Source organism: Raphanus sativus, chromosome 9, assembly GCF_000801105.2.
Source record: "Raphanus sativus cultivar WK10039 chromosome 9, ASM80110v3, whole genome shotgun sequence".
Taxonomy (NCBI): domain Eukaryota; kingdom Viridiplantae; phylum Streptophyta; class Magnoliopsida; order Brassicales; family Brassicaceae; genus Raphanus; species Raphanus sativus.
Genome location: NC_079519.1, coordinates 2,085,566 through 2,099,278, shown reverse-complemented (window position 1 = coordinate 2,099,278; position 13,713 = coordinate 2,085,566). Strand labels below are relative to the sequence as shown.

The 13,713-nt window shown below is 33.6% G+C and overlaps 1 protein-coding gene across 1 annotated transcript; it reads right to left on the bottom strand.

The window, feature by feature from the left end:
* Positions 1–493: 493 nt before the first annotated feature.
* LOC108824197 (transcription factor bHLH30) lies at positions 494–2,473 on the bottom strand. Its single transcript, XM_018597569.2, has 2 exons — positions 1,697–2,473; positions 494–1,175 (listed from the first exon to the last, which is right to left on the bottom strand). The coding sequence occupies exons 1-2, from the start codon at positions 2,273–2,275 to the stop codon at positions 693–695; spliced, it is 1,062 nt and encodes a 353-aa protein (XP_018453071.1). The 5' UTR covers positions 2,276–2,473; the 3' UTR covers positions 494–692.
* Positions 2,474–13,713: the final 11,240 nt, after the last annotated feature.

The window sequence follows — 13,713 nt, the reverse complement described above, 5'->3', positions numbered from 1 at the left end:
TAAAATAAATATGTAATATTCTACTCAGGAGCAAAATCACTCTTTTTGTTTACTTTTGTTGTGTAACTTTTTTTGTTAACTTGGCTTCTTGAGACAAATGCTTTTGTTGAGAAACACGGGAAATGTTACTTTCTTTCTTTTACGTCTTATTCCTCAAAGTTGGTTGTTTATAAGAAATGGATATATGTAAACTCTTTGCACGAACAAGATTTTAACAAGAGACACATAAATACACAAGGCAAAAGAGTCAGAGGGCATCAACGTACAAAGCTCAGAACCCAAAACTTGTCTCTTTTTGTTTTTCTCCGGACCGAACCCGTCTAAAAATCAATTAATAACACACATCATCTTTGGTACGTTTCATGTTCTTCTTCAATATTGTCTCTATTTGGTTTCACTTTAACAACCGAAAAACCCCACGAGAATTAAACTCAAATTCCACAGAGAAACGTTGCAAAACCCATGGCATCATCTTTTGGCGGATACATATCTAGAGAAGAAAAATAATCATATAACCAACTCCCAACAAAACAAGCAAACGAAAAGTACATATTAGAACCAAACAAAGCGCCAAGGAATACAAATATCTCCGTTATACATACACACACAAACACACTCATATCTATGGTATAACGTGACAAACAACATTCATTTCCATAGAACACACACGTAAATACGCGATTAAAAATTGATTACCTGTGATGTTGTTGTTCGACGATGGTAATAGCGTTGTGACTACTCATTCTCTGTCTCTTAGCATTCCCAGAAGAAGACGATTCCTCAACGTTGCTCTTGTCCATCACCGCCTTCAAAGCTTCCTCTATCGTCCCTATACAATACTCTTCCATCTCCTCCTCGCCCGAACCCTCGTCTCCCGTGACAAACAAAACGTTCTTGACTCGTCCACCTACGGTCGTGATCTCCGCCTTGACCGTTTTGAGACGCATCGCTTTCAACGTTTTGATCATGTCCGGCAATAGATCCGACCTGTCTTCACAGCAAAGCGACGCTTTGATTACGAATCTGCCATCTCCGGTTTCTTCCTCCTCCGTGAAAGCTACCGTTAACTCGTCGCTCTCCGTTGGAACCAAGTTTGTCTCCGAGATTACTGAAGTCTCTCTCTTCAACTCCTTCACGTGTTGAATCACTTCCGCTAGTAACGACGCTTTATCAGTCTGCATGCGTACCAAAAGATAAAACATATCATTATCCCAAACGTAACATAATCACAAACATAAATTTGTTATTATCGAGGAGAACATCATGTGGTCGACGAAGTGATGATTTGGTTTGCTTTTATTCTTTTTGAGCAGCGCCGATTGTTTCTCTTTATTACATCAACTAAGCATGAAGCGACATCGACGTTCCATATTCCCACACTTTTTATTTATTCTACAGTCCCTAACTGATTCTCTCCTCGGGAATTTAACATATACCCTAGAAGATTCATTATTCAAGAGAATAACTTGGTTCTTTTTTTTAAAACCTAAATGTAAAATTAAATAAAAAGAGACGAAATGTGACATGAACTTTCATGTCACCGCTGCTATGTTTGTCCATCTCAACTCTCCATTGTTTGCAATATTCTTTTATATATATTTTTTACGTTTTGCATCTAAATGGTGTGTCATGGTCATGGTCATGGTCATGAATGTGTAATCTGTGAGAAAAAATTGTAACAAAAAAGTTGTCTTACTTTAGTGGTGTTTGGTAATATGCTACGGAGCTTAGCAAGATGATTGTTGATCCTCTCTCTACGTCTTCTCTCAGCTTCACTGTGACTCTTTGAAGCAGCCAAAGCTTTGGCGTCCATGATCTCTTGTGCTGTCATCTTCCCTAACTCAGCTTGTAACCCAAAAGGGCCTGACCCGGCTTGCACTACCGGACCTAAAGCTTCGGACAAGATCCGAAGCTGTTCGTGATGGTGATGTGTTGCTGGCGTGGCTCCACCAAAACCCTCGTACCCAAACTGTAGTCCCTGATGATGAGCTCGACTTCTATGGAAGAAACTCCCGTAGAAAGATGCTTGAGAGGGAGGAGGAAACGGATCGAACGGTGGTTGGACCAAAGTAGGCCATATTGGGGAAACGGTATCTTGAGAGAAGATAGTGGATCCGGATCCGGCGTTATTACTTGGACCTCCAAAGGATTCGGATTGAGAAGGATCTTGGTGATGATTATGGGAGATGAGTTGGTGGAAGAAGAGGTCACTTTGGTAATTTTGTATGTTGTTCATGGCTCCTGAGCTTTCTACTTCTTCTTTCTTTGCGCACATCACTAGTTTCTATGAAGACATAAAAGTCTCCATCTTTCTACTCTCTCTTTTTCGTTTTCTCTCTCTCTCTCTTTCTCTCTCTCTATATATTTTTATGTGTGTTTGTAGAAGTACGGAAAGGTTGGTTAAAAGAAGGTAAGAGTTTAGAGAGTTAAAAAGAGACAAAAGCTTGCTTTCAAATGCAGATTTATGTAGGAGCACTTATATTGTTCCAAGAATATATATAGAGTTTGCAACTTGTATGTTGTGTTGTGGTGGAATTATTATAAAAGCAAAAAGGTTAATGGGTTTACGTTTCTTTAGATTATCCCTCTCTTTAACCTACGCATGTAGATCTAATACTTCATTGTCGATATATGATTTGTATAAGTAAACAGTTTATATTTTTACTTCAATAACAAATGGGTTGTAATTATTAAAGTTGTATGTGTAGTAGACCACTAAACTTAGCTTTTTTTGATGAATCTAGGTAAATCCTCTATGAAAGATTTAGACTACTCTATAGAAGAGGTATAATCTACTGATAGACTTTTTTGGATATGTAAATGGACCGTAACAAAATATCATTTCGTGTGGGTTTCTAAGAGCAAAGTGTTGTAGTTTCAGATAGTAGATAGATAAAACTCAAAACTTGCTGGCTTCTAGGTTGAACTTTTATCACTGGACCACAAATCCAGGACGTTATAATTTGTTGGGTTGTATAAGCACATAACATATCGTAGAATAGTGTTCAGTTTTATTCATTGGTTATTACAAAATAGTGATCATTTTCGAAATTAATACTAAGCAAACTAGATCACATTTGACCAAGATGGGATAAAATGTGACCTTTACATTATCCAGTGTTCGTCTAATTTGATACTGAGAATAATGAGGTTTCGAATTGAGCTGGAAATAAACAAGGCTATCACCTATATATTAGTATTTGCGAAGCATTTTCATAATTAAGGTAGTGATACGTAACGTTACTATATGTTTCTCACCAAAAAAAAAACTTCGTTAAATAACTTTATTTTCCTTAAATGAAATATAAGGGATTAAAAATGTGATTTACAACGTATATGATAATTAATAATAAAAATGTGATAACAATTTTTATATCATCTATCATTTTATAATGTTTTACTACTGTAATAAATTAAATAATTACATTAATTATATAATAAGTTTAAATTTTTAATAATTTTATATCGTGAGTTTTTTTAAATGATTATAAATTATTAAAATTATTAAAAGTCTCATATTAAAAAATTCTGATCAATGGTTTAAAACTTCTATTACAAAAATTTAAATTATCGTAAACCATATGAGTAGAAAACCTCATTTAATAGATTTTCAAATTAAACATATATATATATAACATTTAAATTAAATCATATAACATTTTAAAAATTAATAACTATTTAATTTCGAAATTTTAGAAACAATATAATACTTGAATTGAATTGAATTTTATAATTAATCAAATTATTAAAGTATATTTATATTTATTTTATTGTTATTTTATATACTTCAAAAACATATTTACTTAACAAATATTTTATAAAATAATTTATTACGTGGAGAACGTGTATTATTATTTTTTTTTGGAAAAAGGGCTAGAACGTGTATTATTACTTAGTTATTATTACTCTGTTAGAATATACGTAAACTAATTTTGTAAGAACCACCATATGATCTAGGTCTACTTATCTTTTGTTTCTAATTATATTTTCCATCAGATATATATCGAGGAAGTGATAAATCAAACACATAGGAAAAAAGAACTTCCAAATTCACCAAAAGTCGATGTGTGTGTGTTATTTGTTGTTAGAGTCATGAAGAAGCTTGTGATTCTTGAGGTACACGATCCGAGAGTCTCGACTACAGGTAGAGCCGTAGAGGTCCCAATTGGTTATCTTAATGTTGAAATACAAGAATAGAGCCTCGTGCATGCGCGCGAAAGAGTGATAAAACTTGAGAGGAGTAAACACATTTGTTGTGAGTGAGTGAGAGAGAGTTGTAATATTGACCATTGTCTGGAGGTTGTTGGAGTAAGCTTGAAGTTATTGGAACAAGCATGAAGACTTGGAGAACAAGCTAAAGTTAAATCCTAATCTAAGTTGTGTTTGAGATAAATATAATGATGTCTTAGTAGTTCTCTATAAGATATGTCTTTACTTGTAGGATTAGGTTTTATGTTTAGCTATATATAAATACATCCATCGAGTGAGGATAAAAATGTATGAATTTCAGAACATCAATGTTTTGAGTGAGTTTTGCCTTGAGAGATTAATATAAGAGAGTTAGTCTTATATTGCATTCACATACACAAAGAGCATATATTGATCTAGTTTCAACACTTGGTATCAGAGCAACAAAGTTGAAACTATGGGAGATCTTACGATCTCTATAACAACAAAGAAGGACACAGGATCATCGTCGATCAAGTGTCCCACATTGAGCTCCACGAATTATACGGTCTGGGCAATCAAGATGAAAATCTTATTGAAAGTACATGACGTATAGGAGATTATTGAAGAAGAAGGAGACGATAAGAAGAACAACATGGCCATAGCACTGCTAGTTCAATCTATTCCCGAAACACTAGTTCTACAGATCTGAGGGCTAGACACAGCTAAGAAAGTTTGGGAAGCGAATAAGACACATGGGAGCTGATAGGATCAGAGCTGAGCTGAAACCATTGATGAGTTTACCAGCAGGATTTCCGAAATCTCCTCAAAATCTTCTGCACTCGGAGAAGAAATAGAAGAATCAAAGCTCGTCAAGAAGTTTCTAAAGAGCCTTCCCCGAAGAAAATATATACACATTGTTGCTGCGTTAGAACATGTGCTCGACCTTAAGACAACTACTTTTGAGGACATTATTGGACGCCTAAAAGCTTACGAGGAACGCATCTGTGATGAAGAGGAAACACCCGAAGAGCAGAACAAGCTGATGTATACTAATTCAGAGCAGCAATATAACCGTTGTTATGGTGGTGAAAAAGAGGCTGTGGTCGTGGACGTAGATTCTATAGAGGAAGAGGCCCTGGTCGTTACAATTATGGTAGAGAAGTCAGAGATGCATCGCGAGTGAATTGCTACAAATGTGGCAAATTATGACACTACGCTACTGACTACCCTGATCGCTTACTGAAATTGCAAGACACTCAAGAGACTAAAGAAGAAGATGAAACACACGAGGCAGATGAGTTGATGCTACATGAGGTGGTGTTCCTCAATGAACAAAGAGTAAACCCCAATGTTTTTGAGACAAGCCAAGATAAGAGCAATGAATGGTACTTAGATAATGGGGCTAGCAATCACATGACTAGAGATTTCTCTTACTTAACCATACTCGATGAAACTGTCACGGGAAAGGTCAAGTTTGGAGATGACTCTCGCATTGACATTAAAGGAAAATGATCCATTAGCTTTATCTTCAAGAATGGGGTGAAGAAGAACATGTCAAACGTGTAGTTTATACCTGCTCTTGGGAGTAATATTATAAGTTTGGGTCAAACAACAGAGGCAGGATGCGAATTCAGAATGAGAATGAAGGAGGATTATTTATACATCTATAATCGAGAAAAGAAGTTATTGATAAAGACTAACAGAGGAAGAAACTTTTAGTATAGAGTAGCGCTTGAGGCTGAGAACACGAAGTGCCTACAAGTAATAACTTCGAATGAATCAAGTAGGTGGCATGCGAGATTGGGCCAGATCAACTCCGATAACAAAAAGTTAATGATCGATAAGGAACTTGTCACAGGCATACCCAAAATTGTGATCACTAAGAATACTTGTATCTCTTGTTTTCTTCGAAAACAAACAAAGTAATCTTTTCCCCAAGCATCAAAGTTCCGAGCTTCACAGAAACTTGAGTTACTGCACGGAGACCTTTGCGGACCAATAAGTCCTCCAACGATCGGTCGAAACAGATGTAATTGTGATAATTGACGATCATTCTCGCTACATGTGGACAATGCTATTAAAGGAGAAGAGTGAAGCGTTTGAGAGATTTAAGGGATTTAAGGCAACAATAGAGAAAGATACATGAGTTCCTATCAAAAGCTTCAGAACATATAGAGGAGGGGAATTTACATATCGTGAGTTCAATAGCTTCTGTGAAGAGAATGGGATCCAAAGGCACTTGACTGCACCATACTCTCCTTAGCAGAATGGCGTAGTCGAGAGACGCAACATGAAAATATTGGAGATGACAAGGAGTATTTTAAAACACATGAGAGTTCCTAATTACATGTGGGGCGAGGCCGTGAAACACGTCACTTATCTCGTCAACCGCTCTGCAACAAGAACCCTTGCTTATAAAACTCCGTACGAGATGTTCAAAGGAACAAAACCAAGCATATCCCATCTCCGAGTGTTCGGTTGCATTGGTTACGTAAGAACATAGACTCCTCATAGAAAGAGGTTGGATGATAGGTCTCGTGCTTTGGTGCATCTTGGAACGGAACCAGGGAGCAAAGCCTACCGTCTATTTGATCCAGTGAGTAAAAGAATCCCGGTAAGCAGAAATGTGGTATTTATGGAGGAAGAATGTTGGATTGGAATGATCGTATAGAAGAAAACAGAGCAGGCTCGTTTAGTATTAATCTTGGAGAATTTGGAAACAGAGGACTTAGAGAAGTTGAGTTCTCTAACGTGAATTCTAAGGAAGATAATGGCAACACAAGGGTGGAGGAAGTAAGCAAAGAAACACGTAGCGACGAGACACTTGATAATGAGATAGTGGAAATCTCAGACGATGAAGATGAGATTCATGAAGAACCGCAGCTTCGACGATCAACAAGAATCAAAACAGCACCGATACTTGTTTGATTATATTATGTTGGCTGAAACGGAGTGTGAATGGCTCTTAATGTCGATCAATGAAGAGCCTTGGGATTTCTCTGAAGATAAGCACATAACGGTATGGATAAAGGCTTGTTAAGATGAGATTGCCTCTATTGAGAAGAACCATACTTGGTCTCTGGTTGATCTACCTGCTGGAGCAAAGGCCATTGGATTCAAATGGGTGTTAAAAATAAAGCGTAATCCTGATGGGAGTGTGAACAAATATAAAGCAAGACTAGTGGCAAAAGGTTATGTGCAGAGACACGGAATAGACTATGACGAAGTGTTCGCACCAGTCGCAAGGATAGAGACCATTCGACTTAGCATTGCTTTGGCGGCTTCACATGGATGGGAAGTGTATCATCTTGATGTAAAGACTGCATTCATCCATGTTGATATTAAGGAGGAAGTTTATGTAAGGCAAGCTGAGGGCTTTGAGGTAGAAGGAAGTGAAGAGAAGGTATACAAGCTCTCTAAGGTTCTCTATGGTCTCAAATAAGCACCTAGAGCTTGGAACTAAAAACTAAATAAGATACTTCGAGATTTGGATTTTACAAGGTGCTCCAAAGAAGCTTCGTTATATCAAAGGAGGCAGAATGCAGATGTTCTTATTGTGGCTGTTTATGTAGACGATTTACTCGTCACAGGCTCAGACATCTCGATGATCAATGAGTTTAAATTGCAGATGGCTGCCAAATTTGAGATGAGTGATTTGGGGAGACTCACGTATTACTTGGGTATTGAGGTCGTTCAGCATGAAGATGGCATCACATTGAGACATGAACGATATGCTTCGAGAATTCTTGTCGAGTCAGGTATGGATAGCTGCAATCCTACTCAAGTACTAATGGATATGAATCTGAAAGTATCAAAGGCACATGAAGAGTTAGGTGTGGACGAGAAGAAATATAGGAGAAGTATTGGGTGCCTACGTTACTTACTCCACACCCGTCTTGATCTTTCGTACAGCATTGGAGTGTTGAGCAGATACATGCTTGAACCTAAAGAATCACACGATGCGGCTTTAAAATAGGTTCTGAGATACTTGCGTGGAACTCTCTCCTATGGTCTTACTTACAGACGTGAGAACAGAGTAAAATTATTGGAATATAGTGACAGCTCTCTTAATGTGGATGTTGATGATGGAAGAAGTGTAACTGGACACATATTTTATGCCAATGAAAGCCCCATTACTTGGTGCTCTCAGAAGCAAGAGAGTGTGGCGTTGTCTTTCTACGAGGCTGAGTTTATGGCAGCTACTGAGGCGGCGAAGCATGCGATATGGCTTCATGAGCTCTTAAGTGAGATCACTGGCGATGATTGTGAAAGAGTCACCATATGTGGATAACAAGTCAACTATTTCACTTACCAAAAATCCGGTCTTTCATGGACGATCAAAGCATATTCAAAGGAGGTACCATTTCATAAGAGAGTGTGTCGAGAATGGAAAGGTGGAGGTGGAACGCATTTGTGGAAGCAAAGAAAATGCCGACATTTTGACAAAAGGACTTGGAGGATGAAGTTCAGAGAGATGAGAGTTGATCGGAGTTCAAGATACTTCAAAAATTAACTTCAAGTTTAAGGGAGGCAATATTGGAGTAAGCTTGAAGTTATTGGAACAAGCATGAAGATTTGGAGAGCAAGATAAAGATAAATCTTAATCTAAGTTATGTTTGAGATAAAGATAAATGATGTCATAGAAGTTATCTATATGATATGTCTTTACTAGTAGGATTAGATTTTATGTTTAGCTATATATAAATACATCCATCGAGCGAGGATAGAAATGTATGAGTTTGAGAACATCAAAATTTTGAGTGAGTTTTGCCTTGAGAGACTAATATAAGAGAATTAGTCTTATATTGTATTCACATACACAAAAAAGCATACATTGATCTAGTTTCAACTGATCTAGTTTCAACAGAGGTTTGGTGGAATATTTTTTAAACAAAAAATAATGATTTTTTTTTAAAAAAAATAATGATCTCGGCACCTGAACTCGTTACAGTGATCACTTTCTTTTAACCATTTATGACTTTTTTTGGTGAATCATGAATATATTCGTTATCATTAGGTTTTGGCAAATTAATAGAAATTTGAAAACCAGTAACCAAGTCGAAAAGTTGTAACAAAATTGAAATCAAAACTGAAACTAAAACCAAACCAATGTTCACAAATATTTGTGCTTATATTATTTGAATTGAAGAAATTTAAACCAAACCGAAACTAAACCAAGAATAAAATAGATACATGAATATTTAAAATAGTTAATATACTTAAATTAATTATATTTATTTTCAATGACTAAATATTTTAGAACTCTATTTATAAACTGAATCATTTTAAAAGTTAAATTTTCCGAATATTTTTTATTTGGAATGTTTAAATTATATTTTAACCAAATTTCTTGATATTTAAAAATTCAAACTGTCTGGTTTTTTATTCGAATGATCTGACATTACACCAAGAAAATAGTATCAAACCGAAATTGAATTTGAACCAAAAAATATAAATATTAGCTAGTTTCCATTTTTGTCATAGAACCAAAACCAAAATAATTGAACCAAATTTAATAAGTATCCGAATGACTCCTAAATATCCATACCCGAAAAAACTAAATTGGACATGTTATCCGTTAAATTTGATTCGATTTGTTATTCGTTTCGATTCGATCCAAAAATTCTGAATATCCATAATTTTTTAAGTAAAGCAAATACTAAAAGTCAACATCCGTCAAAATCGAAGCAAATCACAAATATTAAAATTTTGGGAAGCGGATATCTGATCCGATCGATAATATATAAATACATGTATATCTTGATTATGTTTAAAGTTTTAAATGTATAAAATTATATAATTAATTATTCTAACATATGATTTGACAAATTATATTCACATTATTACTTATATAAAAGTATTACATAAAAGGAAGAGAAACAATTTATGACAATTGTAATTTTTTTCTTAAGTTTTGTGTTATTATAATTATTAACTAAGTTTAAAAGTTTTACAAAATATGTATAATTCACTACTTCTTTTAATATATATCTTATATATCATACAAAAATATATTCTACAAAATAAACTTATATCAAATTTTTAAGATTATTTCTACTAATCAAAATATATGAGATATCTGTAAGTATTCGTAAATATCTGCAAATATCTATTTATTTTCCGGATATCAATTTTTCCTAATATCCGTATTTCTCCGAAGCAGAGCAAATCGTAAAATTAAATATCCGTAACATACAAAACAAATCACAAATACTTTAAAATCCCGGATATCCGATCCATGTCCAGACTTATATGATAATATATCTGAGCTTAATCGTTGCTGATCCTCACATATACATAATAAGAACATTATATATATATATATATATATATATATATATATAGTGTGTATCGTCTTAAAATCACAATTGTTCGTGAGAACGTCTTAGACGACATAACTTGCAAATTAGTTTTCTTTTTTTTGGTCAAAATTTACAAATTATTTATTATTGGTTTTATATACATGGGTCTATATACGTAGAGATGCATATAAATATATGTCTTGATACATGGATAAACCTTTTACAACTTCTAGGCTTTCCTAAGTAAAAAAATTTATCCGATGAATGTAAATATGGATGGATAGTCAGCAACTTGGAAAGTCACTCTGCAAGTCGTATTTGCTTTCAACTTACGGAAAGCTCAACTCAGGAGTGTAGCTATCACAGTAATATAAAGTCAAAACTAGTATTGTCTTATTTCGTTGTGATCGGTCCATATTTTACTTTACATTACATCCTATAGGATATATGCCCATGGGAGCTTGAGAAAAACTATAACCGAGAAATAAATAAATACAAAAAATGAAACTAAACACAGAGTGAATACAAAACACACAGATTGTCGGACCGACCAAAGACTAAAAAAGGCTGGCCGCATCATCATGACCTTACCAAGCTTGCAATCAAAAAGCCCTTTTGCTTTCCTTCGCACTTTCATTTCATTGTAAAAGCTCTTAATAAATTTTATCGAGTAGAAATTAATTTGTTCTTGTCAACTTCTGAAAATCTATCTTATTAAAACAGAAACATTACAACTTTTTCTAGGTGAATTTTAAAGTTGGACCTTATGTAATTAATGTTATTTAATTTACTTATTATTAGACATGTCTTTTTATAAATAACTAATATCAACCATTACCATAGTTTTTCACTTCTTACCTTATTATTATATCCACTACGCATGTTTCCTTATATTGCATATATTTTACTATAAGGTAAATACATCCACTACAATATTATACTATAAGATAGATTATTAATAATACATCTACTAACATATAATACTATACGACAGATTACTAATAATACAATATATTATCTGTATTTATTAACTTGCATCTATCAATATTAACAATACTATGAAGACGACTAACTCTCTACTTTGAACCTATAAACCATGATATACTAATTTATAACAAAAAAATATTACTGTCACAAATTAATTTTTATAAAAATTATTTATAGCAGCAATTTGTTATATAAGATAGACCCAAATCTTTTTTTTTCCCTGTTCAGAAAAAAAGAAACGTACGAATATATACCATTAAGTTAGCCAAAAATCTTCCGAATAAATAGTAAATCTCACCAATCCAAAAAATGAATTAAAAATATAACAAAAGATATTATGTTTGAAATTTAGCTCACTAGGTCGGGTATAAATCTGTTCATTTCAGGTATGAGTTCTTCGAGTTCTCAACATTTGGATCTAAGTAGGTATTGATTTTTTTTGTCCGGGTCGATTTTTTTTGTTCCGGATCATTCTAACTTTTTATATTATAAATCTTAAATAATATACAATATGTATATAAAATATGTGAATCAAAAAATAAATCCGCGCAGGCGCGCGGGTCATGATCTAGTTCGTTCTTACAAACAAATATTTACTAATATACAGTACCGAGTCTCCGTTAGAAAATTCGCATGCACATGTATCCATGCACGAATGTGCATACTCTGTTTTTATTAGCGAGATAAAAATACATGTAAGCTAAATGGATTTCTAATCTAAAACCAATTGGTAATTAGTGGAGTGGTTCATCTATTTATTACTATATTATTAAAGATCTATTCTAATATCAGATGTGAGACCGTTGTACTAAATACGTTCCCTCAAGATGATGGTTGTTTGAACGTTAATCTACGAATGTTTAGGCAAAAATCGGTAAACCAACTTTAGGTTGGATCGATATTGGATCGGATTGAATTATTCGGATCGGGTTTTGATACTATGTTATGTAAAACTAAATGAACTTTTAATTTAAAACCAATTAATAATTAGTGAAGTAGTCCATCTATTTTATGTATTTTAAAGATCATTTCCATTATCCGATGTGGATTTTTGTAACATGCAATATCTTTTAAGATGCATCTACTTTCTCCTATCGCAAGAATGTAATACATGACCAAGCCAAATCAGTGGCAAAAAGACGGTCCACATTAATTTCAGATAAGACCTTTATGTCATGTAGCTAGCTAGCATGTAATATTTGATTATTTCAGAATTATGTACGGTCTTCTATGGAAATATATTCCTTTAAATTCCTATAAAATAAAACTAGATCTTGACCCGCGCTTTGGAAGCGCGGAATATTTTACGATCAAAAAATTCACTAATAACTTAACAAATATTTTGGTAATTTTTAAAAGTGTGTATTTAAAATATTTTTGCATTTAAATCAGCGTTTTTAAATTCAGCCCGATTGTGATTATACCGGTTAATTCGGAGATCTGACAATTCAATTTAGGTTTTTAAAATATTCATATTAAAAAAATTACTAAAACCCGAGATTAACCGATTGAACTGTTGGATGACCGATATGTAATCTAATTTGATTTAAATTGTAATAATTTCATAATTTGTAATCTTATACTCCAAATTTTAAAGTTCATTATTTTACAATTTATGAAAATATGACGTTTCTACAAAATTTTGAAAAGAAAATGATAGATATAACATAACTAAGATTAATTATTGTATTGTTTGGAAACATTGATAGTAGTATAAAAAAATATATTGTTTGGAAACATTGATAGTAGTATAAAGAAATAAATATATTGTTTGGAAACATAGATAATAGTATAAAGAAAGAAACATTAATGATTTAATGTAAGTTTAACTATAAAGTATAAAGGTGTATTTAATTTAAAAACTTACAAAATAAATGTTAGGTCCAATAGAATGTTTCTTTTTTAATAAGATAGATATTAATAGAGCAGTTCTCTTTGGTTTTATATAGTATGGTAAACGATTATGAGGTATCGGGGTTAAAGTTTGACCGACTATGTTAGAAACATCTGAGACACTGCTCAAATCGTATTCGAAGGCAAAAATATGTTGATAAAAGCCAAAATAACAGAATAATTGAGCCCGGCAATAGAAATAAAGTAGGGGGTCAATTTTGCTCATGAAAAACCAGTGCTCTTTCTCTCAAGCTCATTTCCCACGCTAATCCTTTATGGCGTCCCCATGACCTTTTCATCATTCTCTCTCTCTTTCTCAAGTTTTAACATAATAGCTTATTGTAAGAGATTTTTTCCTCTT